This window comes from Taurulus bubalis (genome assembly GCF_910589615.1).
Source record: "Taurulus bubalis genome assembly, chromosome: 18".
Classification (NCBI taxonomy): domain Eukaryota; kingdom Metazoa; phylum Chordata; class Actinopteri; order Perciformes; family Cottidae; genus Taurulus; species Taurulus bubalis.
In genome coordinates, this window is record NC_136606.1 from 9,901,886 (window position 1) to 9,914,266 (window position 12,381).

The 12,381-nt window shown below is 43.0% G+C and overlaps 1 protein-coding gene across 1 annotated transcript in view; it reads right to left on the reverse strand.

Moving 5' to 3' along the window:
• atp8a2 (ATPase phospholipid transporting 8A2) overlaps positions 1-6,107 on the reverse strand; it is a gene marked incomplete at both ends in the record, with an annotated part of 28,851 nt that extends 22,744 nt beyond the window's left edge. Inside the window, 4 exons of the mRNA XM_079234257.1 lie at positions 1,619-1,659; positions 2,043-2,141; positions 2,876-2,975; positions 6,007-6,107. Coding sequence (XP_079090383.1) covers positions 1,619-1,659; positions 2,043-2,141; positions 2,876-2,975; positions 6,007-6,107 — 341 coding nt within the window. The remainder of the gene's footprint in view (positions 1-1,618; positions 1,660-2,042; positions 2,142-2,875; positions 2,976-6,006) is intronic.
• Between the last annotated feature and the right edge of the window lie 6,274 nt (positions 6,108-12,381).

Here is a 12,381-nt window from a genome sequence, read left to right on the forward strand (position 1 = left end):
AGAAAGTAGTTTAACACACAAACAATTAGAAGACATATATTAACAGATAAATATACACAAAGGCATACATGTGCTCACACACACAAACATGCACACTCATACACACTGAAGTCTGACCTGGAGGACACAATAACTATGTCAGCTGGAAGGTGCTGGCCATTGGTCACCTTCACTATGTCTCCTACTGCCACCTTGTGGCCAGGGTGCAGCAGTGCGACAGCGAGAGAGAAAAAAGGTGGGGAGAAATAAAAAGAAGGGTAATAGGAGGGTATAAAGGAGGGAGACAAACAGAGGAAACAAGAGGCAGGTTATTAAGTGACCGACCGAAAGGCAGCAAATAGAAAGAGAGGAAGACTTGAGATAAAGTGACAGTGAGCACAGCAGTGCATAGCTGCATAACATTTTGGATTAGGCAGCAATAGAGGCAGACAGACCTGATTAACACACACACACAGATTACAAGAATGTAGAGACGGATAAATGGAGCCATTCAATATTAACCTGGCAAAACTGCAGTTTTTGAAGAAAAAAATTCAAAGACTGGGGGAAATTTCTGTGACATTTGTAGCGGAGTTCCTATCCTAATAAAAGTGAGCATTCTGGGAAACTACTTGTAACAACCTTTGTTTAACGTGTACATTATTGAATCAGCAGGGCATCTGGAACAAATTCCTTCACCTTTTCTGACCCTGAATAACAAGGGGGCTGCATTCCTGCTCTACACCACAAAACAAGGACTCAAGTTTGATTTGATATGACCTGCTAGAGCACGGCTGTACACAGCTGGACTCAGCTCATGAGTACATTCAAGAGGAAGTCCACATTTTAAGACAATAGTGATGCATGTGTTGCACGAGAACATACAGTCTACCGTAAAAACCTAAGGGTTCATTTTGTTCAAGTAACTTTAACTCAAAGAATGCACTGAAAGAAAAAACTTTACCTGAAAATGCCATAATACTAATTGGTTCTTATGAACTGAAGAAAACCTCATTATTAAACTAACAAGCACTGCCTATGTGGAATATTGGACAAATCCTCAACTGATTTTTTATCTGGCCCGAAAACATCAATACTAATTGGAAGAGTATCATTTTACTGTCGGAGATTCACAGCACAGATAGGTCCTCAGCAAACAGACTGGGTGACTACACTGTAGCCACAAGAACTCCTGCATGGAAACCAAATGAGGAGAACTGTCTCAGGTGAGACCGAGACAGAAATGTAGCTCCTGAGACAAATGGAACCATATCATAATTAAATAATCCAAGAAATTTTAGATGTTAATTATTGATTTCACAAAACAAGACCATTCATGTATTACTGTTCCTGCTTTTGTAGCATTTCATGCCTAATTGCATATTACATCTACGTTATTTTAATGCTTTTGCTGCAACTGATTTAGTTTAATTAGCTAAATTACTTTCTTCTTTTTTTCTATTTTGAGAAGAAATGTATCTTTTAAGGTGGCACTTCTTCTACAGGATTATTTTATGCCATTCATGCCAATGAAGTTTGTTAAACTGAACTGTAAAACTAATGAGGTCGAGAGAAAGGCAAAGCACAGGAGTGGCGAGTGAGAGAGCAACAAAGATGAAGTCTGTGATGATACCGATACCTGTTTCCATATGATCGTCTGCCAGGCTCCACTACGCAGCACTGAGAGACAAGGACAACACAGCCATCAGTCAACCTATAGAGCAGCACTCATACAGTATTCATGGGGACTAAACTTTTTGTCTGGGGCCTGCACTATAGTGAGTGACAGACAACAGCCATTCACTCAGCCATGAAAGGAAAACAAAACCCACACAAATAGACACAAGCACACTCGTGGAAAAGCGCACAGACAGTTGATGCATATTAACAAGCACTGACACGCAGACGGTACCTGTTGTCTTCTTATTGTTTACGGTGTTGTCTGCTTTGTGTCTTTTCTGTTGAGACAAACGAAGAAGTGTTAGGTATATAATGTCCCTCTTTCCTGTCATTTTAAAAGTAGTCACTTCTACCCATACAGCAAGTGGTGCTGTGGTACTCACATAGTCCTCTATGATCTCTTTGATACCGGCCACCGTGAGGATGAAGATGAGTGGGACCAGTGTGGTGTATCGACCGGTCGGTGACACATCAGGGATTTGCTGGTCAGAGAGTTAAGAGAGGCAGCGATCAGAAAGCATTGCTGATGGCGAATGTTGAGTAGCTCAAAGCACTTATAATGCACCACCACATTGATGGTCCAGAAAAACATTAGACAAAGCAGTGGAAAATAATTAGTGGACTGTATAATGAATCTTTGATGGGTGTGAAGAGCCATGTGAGCATGATGGAGGCAGTGTCACTTTAAAAAAAAAAAAAAAAAAAAAAGTACTGGTCTTCTCCTCCCATCAATGAGGAAGAACATATTTTTCACCAATCAGGCAGTGACTACAGAGTGGTATAAGTAATTAGCTTCTCTGATCAAATAAAGTTGTGATCGGACTTCACATGTTGTGAGGGAAATTATTAATGAACATGCAAGATTGAATTCATCAAACGAGTACATTTGTAATATCTAATACATATGTATTGATATATTCATTCGTACAAGCATGTGATGTGATCATGATATATATTCATCTTTTATTCTGTTTTTTCTGGCTTTCTGTGGGAAATATACAAAATCTTAGCTTTTGACATCTAGAAAACCACTCTTGATTATTCATAACTCAGTATTTAAAAAAAAAAAGCTGGGCCTGTGGGAAAACCTGGAATGTTTCAAAACAAACTCCTCAGGATTTGTCATTTAAAGCCTGTGTGGGCCACAAAATCAAACTGAAAGCAAGCAGCACACAGAGCCAACAGCGCAGATCCCGGTTGCTACGGTGGAGTTTACCTGCATAAGTGCGATGAACAGGAAGAAGGCGTTGGCAGCCCGCCTGATCTGCTCATACAAGAACCGAGGCAGGAAGGTGAGAATCCCATACTTGGTCGTGCTGCAGAAGAAGACAAGGATAAAAGAGATGCAACACATTGTTTACATTCAGGCAGATGGAGGCAGAGAGCCAGCTATTGCATTAGCAAAAGCAGGAACGCTAAATTGTGTGCTAATGATTTTTTCACCTGGCAAGGTGAAACAGCATTACCTTGAAGGTTGAATAACCAACTCTAATTGTGTTTAAATATTTCAGCACTTGAAAATCTATTTTTAAAAAAAGCTTAAATTGTGCTCAGAGAGGGCAAACCGAGCCATTATCGGGTGGACACACATCCCACCTATAAATAGACCGATACTTTTAACCAGCAATCTAAATAAAGACCAAGAACTCCATAAAATAGGTGCAAGAAACCTTGCCAACCTCAACTTGTCTGTCAGTCAACTGCATTGATCCGACAACTGTATTGATTAGCTTCCACGAGCTTCCGTAAGAGCTTTTAGAGAAGTTTAAAATTAAAAAGGCAACCTTGAAGTCAAGGCCTGCCTTGTTTTTTTTCTTTTCTCTGTGTGGCCTGAGTGAAAAGTTCGAGCTTCTGAGATGGTATTTGTTTAATGGATAGAGTGTGTTTGTGTGCGTAAGTGTATCGAGTGCATGCACCCCTCCATCACAATTCAGAATCTCCTAGGAGATGAACCTGTGACCGCTTTTTCCGTCTGCCTCCCTCACAGAGAACTACAAAGAGCGCGAACATTACACACAAAACCCAGTTGCAACAGCTGTTAGTCTGTCTCACACACACACACAGTGCTCTGACCCTGATGCTCTGAATACCCCACAGTTACTGATACTACACCTATGATCCAGCAGATAGCTGCCTTAATCTAATCAAAGGCAAGTTTTAACACACACACACACACACACACACACACACACACACACACACACACACACACACACACACACACACACACACACACACACACACACACACACACACACACAGTTAACAGCTGTTAGCTGCAGGGGTGATGCTATTCTGCAGCTGTGTGGCTTTGTCATGTTTTAAAAAAACACTGGGCTGAGTGTTTGTAAAAAAAATTGTCAGTTCAAATTTTTCTGCAACCAGTTTGATTACATTTTTGAAGTATTAATAGAATTACGCAGGTGTGATTCAGTTAAATAGTTTACTTTACATTATTATTTCAAGTCTTTTCCTTAGAATAAGGAGAGCAGGTTACTTTACCGCATTTGTGTGGTGCAGTTGTGCAAAGGAGAGCAGCACTAATGCTTAGTTTGTATCAACACAACTGCATACAATGAAATATGGATGTAGAAGGCCGAGGGAACAGAAAGGGGGGGAGTTGAGTCGACAGATAAAAGCAACACGGCTTTAATCTAAGAAAAATCAATAAGTGCTATTGAACCTTTCAAACATAAACTAAAGAGTTACAGGAATACAGAGACATCAGAGGGCACCTATATAGAGCCAGAGTGCTCCTGATTCTCCAATCAGCATGCAGCGATGGGCAGAACACCACATGTGATCCAATCAGATGAGGCAGGGAGCACTTGCGTTAATCTTATTCGTAGAGCTGAAATAGGCTTTTTTTAAAGGGAAATTAAATCTCCTGACAGTAATGGCAGACCACTGAATGTCAGCAGACTAACGATAAGCTTTCAACTTACAGAACATAAGCCCAGTGCTCCTTATGGCGCCAGGCACAAGGAGTACATACGAATAGAATTAATAAAAAGGTAATGACAAGGTACAAATTACATTTTTTTCTGTCCAATTTAAACTCTAATACAGTTTGCCTGACTGCTAATTTGTATTTATGAGCACAGCTGAACCCTAAAATACGCAGACGATAGTTGGGATGATGCTTATAAAAGAGACATCTCGACTTGAATATACTTGACGTTTGGCCCTGTTCATAACCCCACCTTTTACACATAAGTACATGTAGGTATGTGTCAATATTGCAGCTGGATTTTTTTTTAATAAAAAAAACATGACAAAGCCACACAGTTGCAGAAGAGCATCACCTCTGACATAAAACTACATGTAGTTATATGTATGTATACAAGCCGGGAATTCAGTCAGATGTTCACTGTTAAACCCCAGGGGGGGCACCACGACGCAGCAGCACAATATGTGAAATAATCATACTAATAATCATACTCTGGTCCAAGATTTGTAGTCCACTTCAAAGCACAGAAAGTCACGACTACAAAAATTCCACCTCAGGGTCTGACAAATAAGACAAAGCTATGGTGCTTTCAGAAATGTATTTAAAAACACATTTAAGTGTTATTACCTTACTTTCATTGGCATCCTTAAATATTCATTACACATTAGGAAATATTGATTAAGTAACATGCTAATGTTAAGTTGGTAAACCAAGCACTTTTCATTGAGATACAAGTCAGCCTCACCCGTTGCAGAGTTGCAACTTAATAGGTGAGTTATTAAAGAGTCTTATCAATAGAGTTTCACCTGCAACATTTTAGTAATTGTAAAACAAAACGTTTTGGTTTCTGTGATTTTAGGCTCAACTAAAAGAAAGAGAATTGTTAAGGAGCGAGATAAAAATAATTAAAAAAAGCAAATTCTATTTGGTCCAAAGTCTACTTGTAGCACATGGCATGCTGGGGAAAACATACAAACAGTTCATAACAGGTTGTCCTTCAACCCACATAATGGGTTTAAAGCCCCTCTTAGTAAATATCTACATTGAGTGTCCTTTAGCAAGACACAGAATCCCACAAGCTGACCATGCACTCTGACCCCAGTCAGGCAAACAGCTTGTAGTGAGATGAGCCAATCACTCTCTGAATAAACACAAAATAAACTATCAGATGAGTAACCAGCGGTTAGAGGCTGGTGATATACATACTTTGCCATGGTTTATTAAACTTTTGGGAAACAAAACATTAAAATCAGTTATGAGCTAGCCAACTCTCTGAGTCTATACATCAAGTAAGCCAGTATTTGTCAGTGGGCACTGTAGAAATCAGTGCCCACAAGCTACACAACATGCAGCATAGCAAAAAAGCATGCAGCCGGTAAAGGCTCGGCGACACTTACCTGACATGGTTGTCGCAGAACTTGGTGGTCTGTGGCCGGTTGAGTAGCACCGCCCGCGCGGTGCCGTCTACGGGATCCGCCTGGGAAGTGGTCCCGGACATCTCATCATCTGCCTTGCGGTAACCGCCGGACGAGCAAGCAGGTCCTGCACCGTTGGATTGATGAGAGAGAGGCGAGGCTGAGTGAGTGCGAGGCAGTGAGACAGAGAGAAAGAGAGAGGAGGGGGGGGGGGGGGGGGGGGGGGGGGTGCGCGAGCGAGAGAGAGAGAGAGAGAGAAAGAAAGAGAGACAGAGACATAGACGGGAGACGTGGTTTACGGTTCAAAAGCGAAGGCGACCAATTAGTACTCAAGGCTACCGTATGCTGATGTATGCTGAAGCCGGCGTGGTCGATTGAATGACGTTTCCCGTTATAACGCCCCTGTCTTTCAGTATTATTATGCAGGTACCGGCAATGCACACACGCTCGTTTCGCGACGCCCACGGGACCCCCCGCGTATAATGGATGTGCTGAGGGATGCACAATGGCGAACAAACACACACACACACACACACACACACACAGTTTGTCTGTTTTATCAGCACGTCAACTTGAACACACAGGACACCCGGCGCACATCGTGGTTTGTCATTAAACAACAGGTACAAATAATCTCCCCCCCTCAACAAAAAAAAAGTGACAGAAGAGGATGCAACCCGCTTCTTCCTCTGAAGACTCCCTGCGGTCCCGCCCGCCCGGCTTTGTCATCTCCAACCATTTTAACGCGTCGTGATCTCCGCTCATTCACCCCCCGCGCGAGCTCCCGGAGCGGGACATATTTTCTCCTCGAGTGCGCCCAATAACGGGATAATATGTAGCCTACAAGTTCGGCAGGGACATTGTGGGAGCAAATGCAAACAGGTCTGGACGCCACAGTTTACTCAGCTGGTACAACAACGGCGAACCTGGGCGAGGACAGATGCAGCAGCGAGCCGGCGCCTCCTCTCTCCTTGCTCGGCCTCGTTGAAGAGAAAGCTCCCGGCCCTGGTGAAAGATACTGGCCCGCCAAGCTCCGCAGCCGTGTCATCTGGCCACCTGCCGCTCGTTATCGGACTCGATTTGAACGATTCCCTCCCTCCAATTAGGTTGCTGAGCGGCTCACAAGTGCCAGTGCAGAAGAAGAAGAAGAAGAAGAAGAAGAAGCCATATGGAGCTCCTTCAGTGCTGCGGAGGGGCAACGCCGGGGATCCGCTTTTAAAGGGCCAGAAGCCCGATATCGCCTTAAGGTCTAGTGGTCAGGCAGGTGGGTCAAATGACATCCCTGAGGCGGGAACCATCCATCAGGAGATCACTTCATGTCGCTTCCAGTCCACTGTGCTCACAAGTGCTCACCCACCACAGGTCTCTGCTCTTCATATCTTTCTCATTAGTTTGCATGGACGCAGATATAGCTCACTGCATCTCCAGTAATGAGATAAAGAATGTTATCTGGAGTGCATTTATCTGTCAAGCCAGGTTAAGTGAGTCACTAAATCCTCTCATTATTCTGATAATACTAACTGCTCAATTGTTAATATACGGTGAGCTGTATTATGGGATCATAGTCATTCTTATTTGTGTGGGATAATTCGGTATCATTTCTTGGGATCTGTGCATTGTGTGTGTGTGTGTGTGTGTCGGTGTGTGAGGCTGTAAGTTAAAACAACAACTGACTAATTGCATAAATAAATTAGAAACGAATAAACACTGGCAGGGTTTAGCAGATTGAATTTCCACAGTCCTGAAACCCTATTTCTGCAGCACCACAATCCTGCAACAGATGGGTCAGTTGCTCTACTCATCAATAACCCAAATATCATTATATTCCACTCAAGCTTTTGTTCTAAAGGCGAGGAATTGTAAAACGACCCGGGATGTGCTATTATCACTGCTGACACAGCAGGCTTCCATTTTTCCTTTGAAAGACACATTCATTGTGTTTGCAGGAAACGCCTTACAGGAGTACCACTTTATAGTTATGTATACGTTTCTTCGGTTTTTGCATTTATTAGAAGTAAACTTTCAGTTATTTTTTTTTTTTTAATTGTAGTTGGCATTCAGCCATTGCAAAAGAAACCTGCTTGAGATTTTAAAAGCTCAAACCCTGTTCAAAACTCCAATCTCAGTGTAGTGCCAGACCACAAAGTATCTAAACAAGGCAGAGAGCAATGGTCAAAGTCTGTTCAAGCAAAATGATAATACGCAGCCTATCCCTCATCTCTATATCTCTATATCTCTGACTTACCTCCGGACCTCACAGAGCCATAATTCACAATCACAGAACTCCACACCGCAAATGACACTGGGTTCAATCAAGATAGCGAGTGATTGTAAGGACATGATAAAGGATCGGTTATGAGTGGTGAAGGGCACTGCACACGGTTACTCATTATGTCACAAAGCATTTCTCTTTTTATACCTTTTTTCCCTTCCTTGTGAATTGTCTACTTTTTCTACACCATCTTGCTTATTTATGTTCTTGCTATACTTACTGTACTCCTTAACACAGTCACCCCTCTTACCTCCATCTTTTAACTTCTTGACTCTACCTTTCTGAGCAGATCTATAATGGCCTTCTCAGAAGCCCACTTCAGCGCCAATTCATTTCTGATGAGATCAATGTCTCGGTTATTCATCTCTGATGGAGTAGAGGCGTAGTCACCTCCTTAACTCATTACCGATGCACCACTGATGAGTCAGCAGTAAACTCCAGCAGAGCACAGCCAGGTCAGTTTCACATGAAGCAGGAAGGCTAGCCAGACAGGTACCATAGGTCTGATAACCTGCGGCCATAACAGGTAAGAGTAGACTGATCCGGCCTCAACAAACACCCTGCAAGCAAAACACTTCCAGCTACCCATTTGGTTAGTGTCCTCTTTCTTAAAAACAAGGACATCCAGTTTACCACCTCTCTAACACAAATACCTGCGTCATTAGGAGTAGGGATGGATATCGTTTGGGTTTTTTCCGATACCAATGCTAAAACGATATTTTAAAACGATAACGGTGCCTGAACCAATACTTTAAAAAAAAAAACATTAAAGAAAGGCTTTTTTTATTGCCAAGGCAAAACAAATTCTTCAAATTGAACAATATCTTAACCGTTTTAAATTATACACAAAATATAAATACATACAAAACACTTGACTTCAAACTACAGCTTCAAACTTTTTAACTTCAAATTATGAACAATATATATATATATATATACAAAAAAAAGAACAGACACAAGCGTCAGGTGGCCTAATAGGGTCCGTGTGCAACAGAACTCCACTCAGAAACGGTTGGATTCTACAAACTCTGCTGCTTTACTGGACTACACGTCATCATTAATATCAACTGGGAGAGCTTTTCTGAACCAGACGGAGCTGCTCTTGAAATCGGCAAAACACCAAATGAACCGAGGAACAAACACGTCTCCTAATAATCTGACTTTGTGGCTTGGAGCGTATCTCCTGCAGAGCTCTATATTGGCACCGGTTTTCGGTACCCAACCCTAATTAGGAGTCTATTAAACCAAACACACTTTTCACAATGGGCAGATAAAATCACCTGTTCCAGAGAGCAGAACAAGGCCAATACAGTCTGAAAAAGAGAGACACTTAAATCCATCACGCATGTCATTTGAAGATGTCACAAATCAAAGCTTCATCAATCTTAATATGCAGTAATAACTTTGTTTTTTGGGCTTAGTCCAAGCTGCCCTGGCCCGAGGCCAAGGTTTCACTGTTAAAAAGCAGGCTGGGGTACTGAATTATGGATGGAGACAGCTGCATAATTCATCTACATTTTCCAGTATGGCAGAACATATTTCACCAGACACTTGGTGCTGCGGCCCAGTCTTCACAAAAAAATGGCTCACGTGTCAGCCACTATCACGGTGTCTCCCTCAGTGGCTGTCAATTAGCTTGACGGCCAGAAATGTTTTTAAGTGGAAAAAAATATAGCTTTTGTAGAGGCATGCATGGTTAATTCAATCAAGACTTAACATCTCCCAAACACCCAGCCCAGAGCGAGAATGAGCCAGAGAGGTAATAGATATCATAACAATAATAACAGCAGTTATGCTAGAATAGCTACAATTATACTCAGCTGTCGAAACACTCCAACCCCCACAAGCCGTACACTGAGGACAGATACTCTGGCTGTATACGCATTTTCATCTGAAATACAAACTGTCAAAACATTTTTAAATGCAATTGCACTTGGGCGGCTGAATTATAGCAAATCAGAGAACAGCATATGATGTGCATATTTGATCCCAGCACGTCTTCTTTTCCTCACCTTGCAACATGACTGCAATGCTTTTGGAGGCATTGCGCTGAACTAATCTCTATAAACAGAGATCTGCATATGAACGCAGAATATAGGCAACGGAACAAGATATTGGTATGGGAGCCGATCTGGTATTTGTTTGTAGTCCGAGTATTACTGACCAATCACGTGTGAGCAGGCTTTTGTTGCTTGCAGGTCAAGAGTCCCTGTGGAGGCCAAAAGGCAATCTCAGAACCCACCAGCTACTGTCTGACCATGACTGAGCTTTTTATAAACAAAACAAATGAACTGCTTACTGAGTGTCAAATGGTTAATTGTGAAATAATCCAGCCGTGTACGCCCTTTTTCCAACTCTAACGCCATCCTTGTGTCTCAAGTTGCTAATTGGTCTGTAAAAAATGACCTCTTGACCCAGATGTCTCGTTGTGCACTACCTACACGGGAACACCAGAAATAGTCTGTTGCCCCCAGAGGCTAAATCGTCGTCAGACCGTTAGCCGGTGGGTTCCGCGATTGCCCTGCAACCGCAAGGTCTTTTAATCCTTTCAACAGCCGTATGCCCTGTCAAAGTGTTCTTGAGATAAACACTGAACCATAACCACCTCACCGATTTCAATAACCTCAGTTCAATTTACAAACAATAAATATCTTTCCCCCGCATGCATTTGTCCAGCCCACAATCTTGCTGTGTGGTCAGAAAAGTATTACCAACAGAGTTTCGTCTGCCTTGGCGAACCTTACGTCCCATGGCTGTCCTGGTCTTCGCAGTGACCCGCAGGCCCTATTGGCAGGTCCCGGGTGATTTAGCCCCAAGCACTCCCTGCGGGTCCATTTGCCACCATAACAGAGTGGAAGGTAAGGCAAGAAAGCCTCTTAGGAGCCAACTGAACAAGCATGATAATCCCCTTTGTGACTGCTCTGCAACTTCACCTGCTGCTAATCCAAAACCCAATAATCCTCCAGGTGAGCCTGCAGCACGCACACAAATTACACTAAAGTATGCATATGCACATATATACACACACACAGACACTGTTTTATGGGCACACTCTGTCACACAGATGAACATACATACATACATCTTTAATGCCAGAAATCATGCAAGGCCCCCCCAACATGCAGCTACTCCTCTTACCCCTCTCGAAATCCAGCTCAGTCACTTATGTTATGTGCCATACACACATGCAGCAGTGTTCATGTACATGCTCTATTCAGGCATGTCACGTCCACACATGCATGTGCTGTGTTCTAAAGCATGCATATGTGTTCATATTAAAAGGTTTTGCTCAAGGATCCCAGTGCATATCAATCTGTCTTCATCAGCATGGTCTGACATATGTGGCCACCCTACTATCTACAAGCACATGCAGTGAAGGGGTTCATTCCTGTCCAGCATTCATCACTCCAGGCCCCGAGGAGCTACAGATTATTCAGAGTCCACAACAGCAATATCGTGTCTTAACCTTTTAAGACAAGAACCAGAGACACTCCAGTGAGTAACGAGACATTGTAGCTCTTGAGGGCCGGGGGTTAGGAGACGCCTGCTCCTAGCCTTTGTGCATGGCCACATGCACCATGGGACTCCGGACACAAATGGGGCGTCATCCAGTCTAATTCGAGCAAACTCACTTTTGTCAAACCTGTCTGTGAGGCGGGAACGCATGGAAGTGTCGGCGCCCTCGCCTGGGTCCTGCAGTTCAGAAGCCTCCTGCCTAATGGTGGTCAACACTAACTGCTCTGTGGGCACCAGACAGGCCGCGGCAGGAGAAAACAACACACACAAGACAATAAGTCAATATACACATACCCCACACAACACACCTGTGTGTCAACAGCTGAACTGTTAAGGTGTTTGTATGTGCCCGTTGCTGGAAGCATTAATAGTGAGATGAGATTCATACCTGCGTATGAAAGATGTAGTGCTGAAGAGTTTCACACAGAAATGGACTTGACCAACCCTTGTAGCTTGTGCAGGAGTGCCCCCCAGTGTCCAAGTTATGCAAGTACATCATTGCTACAATTTATTAGGCCTCTTTATCTCCCAAATGGCATTTTCTGTAGCTCGGCAGCCATGACCACCAG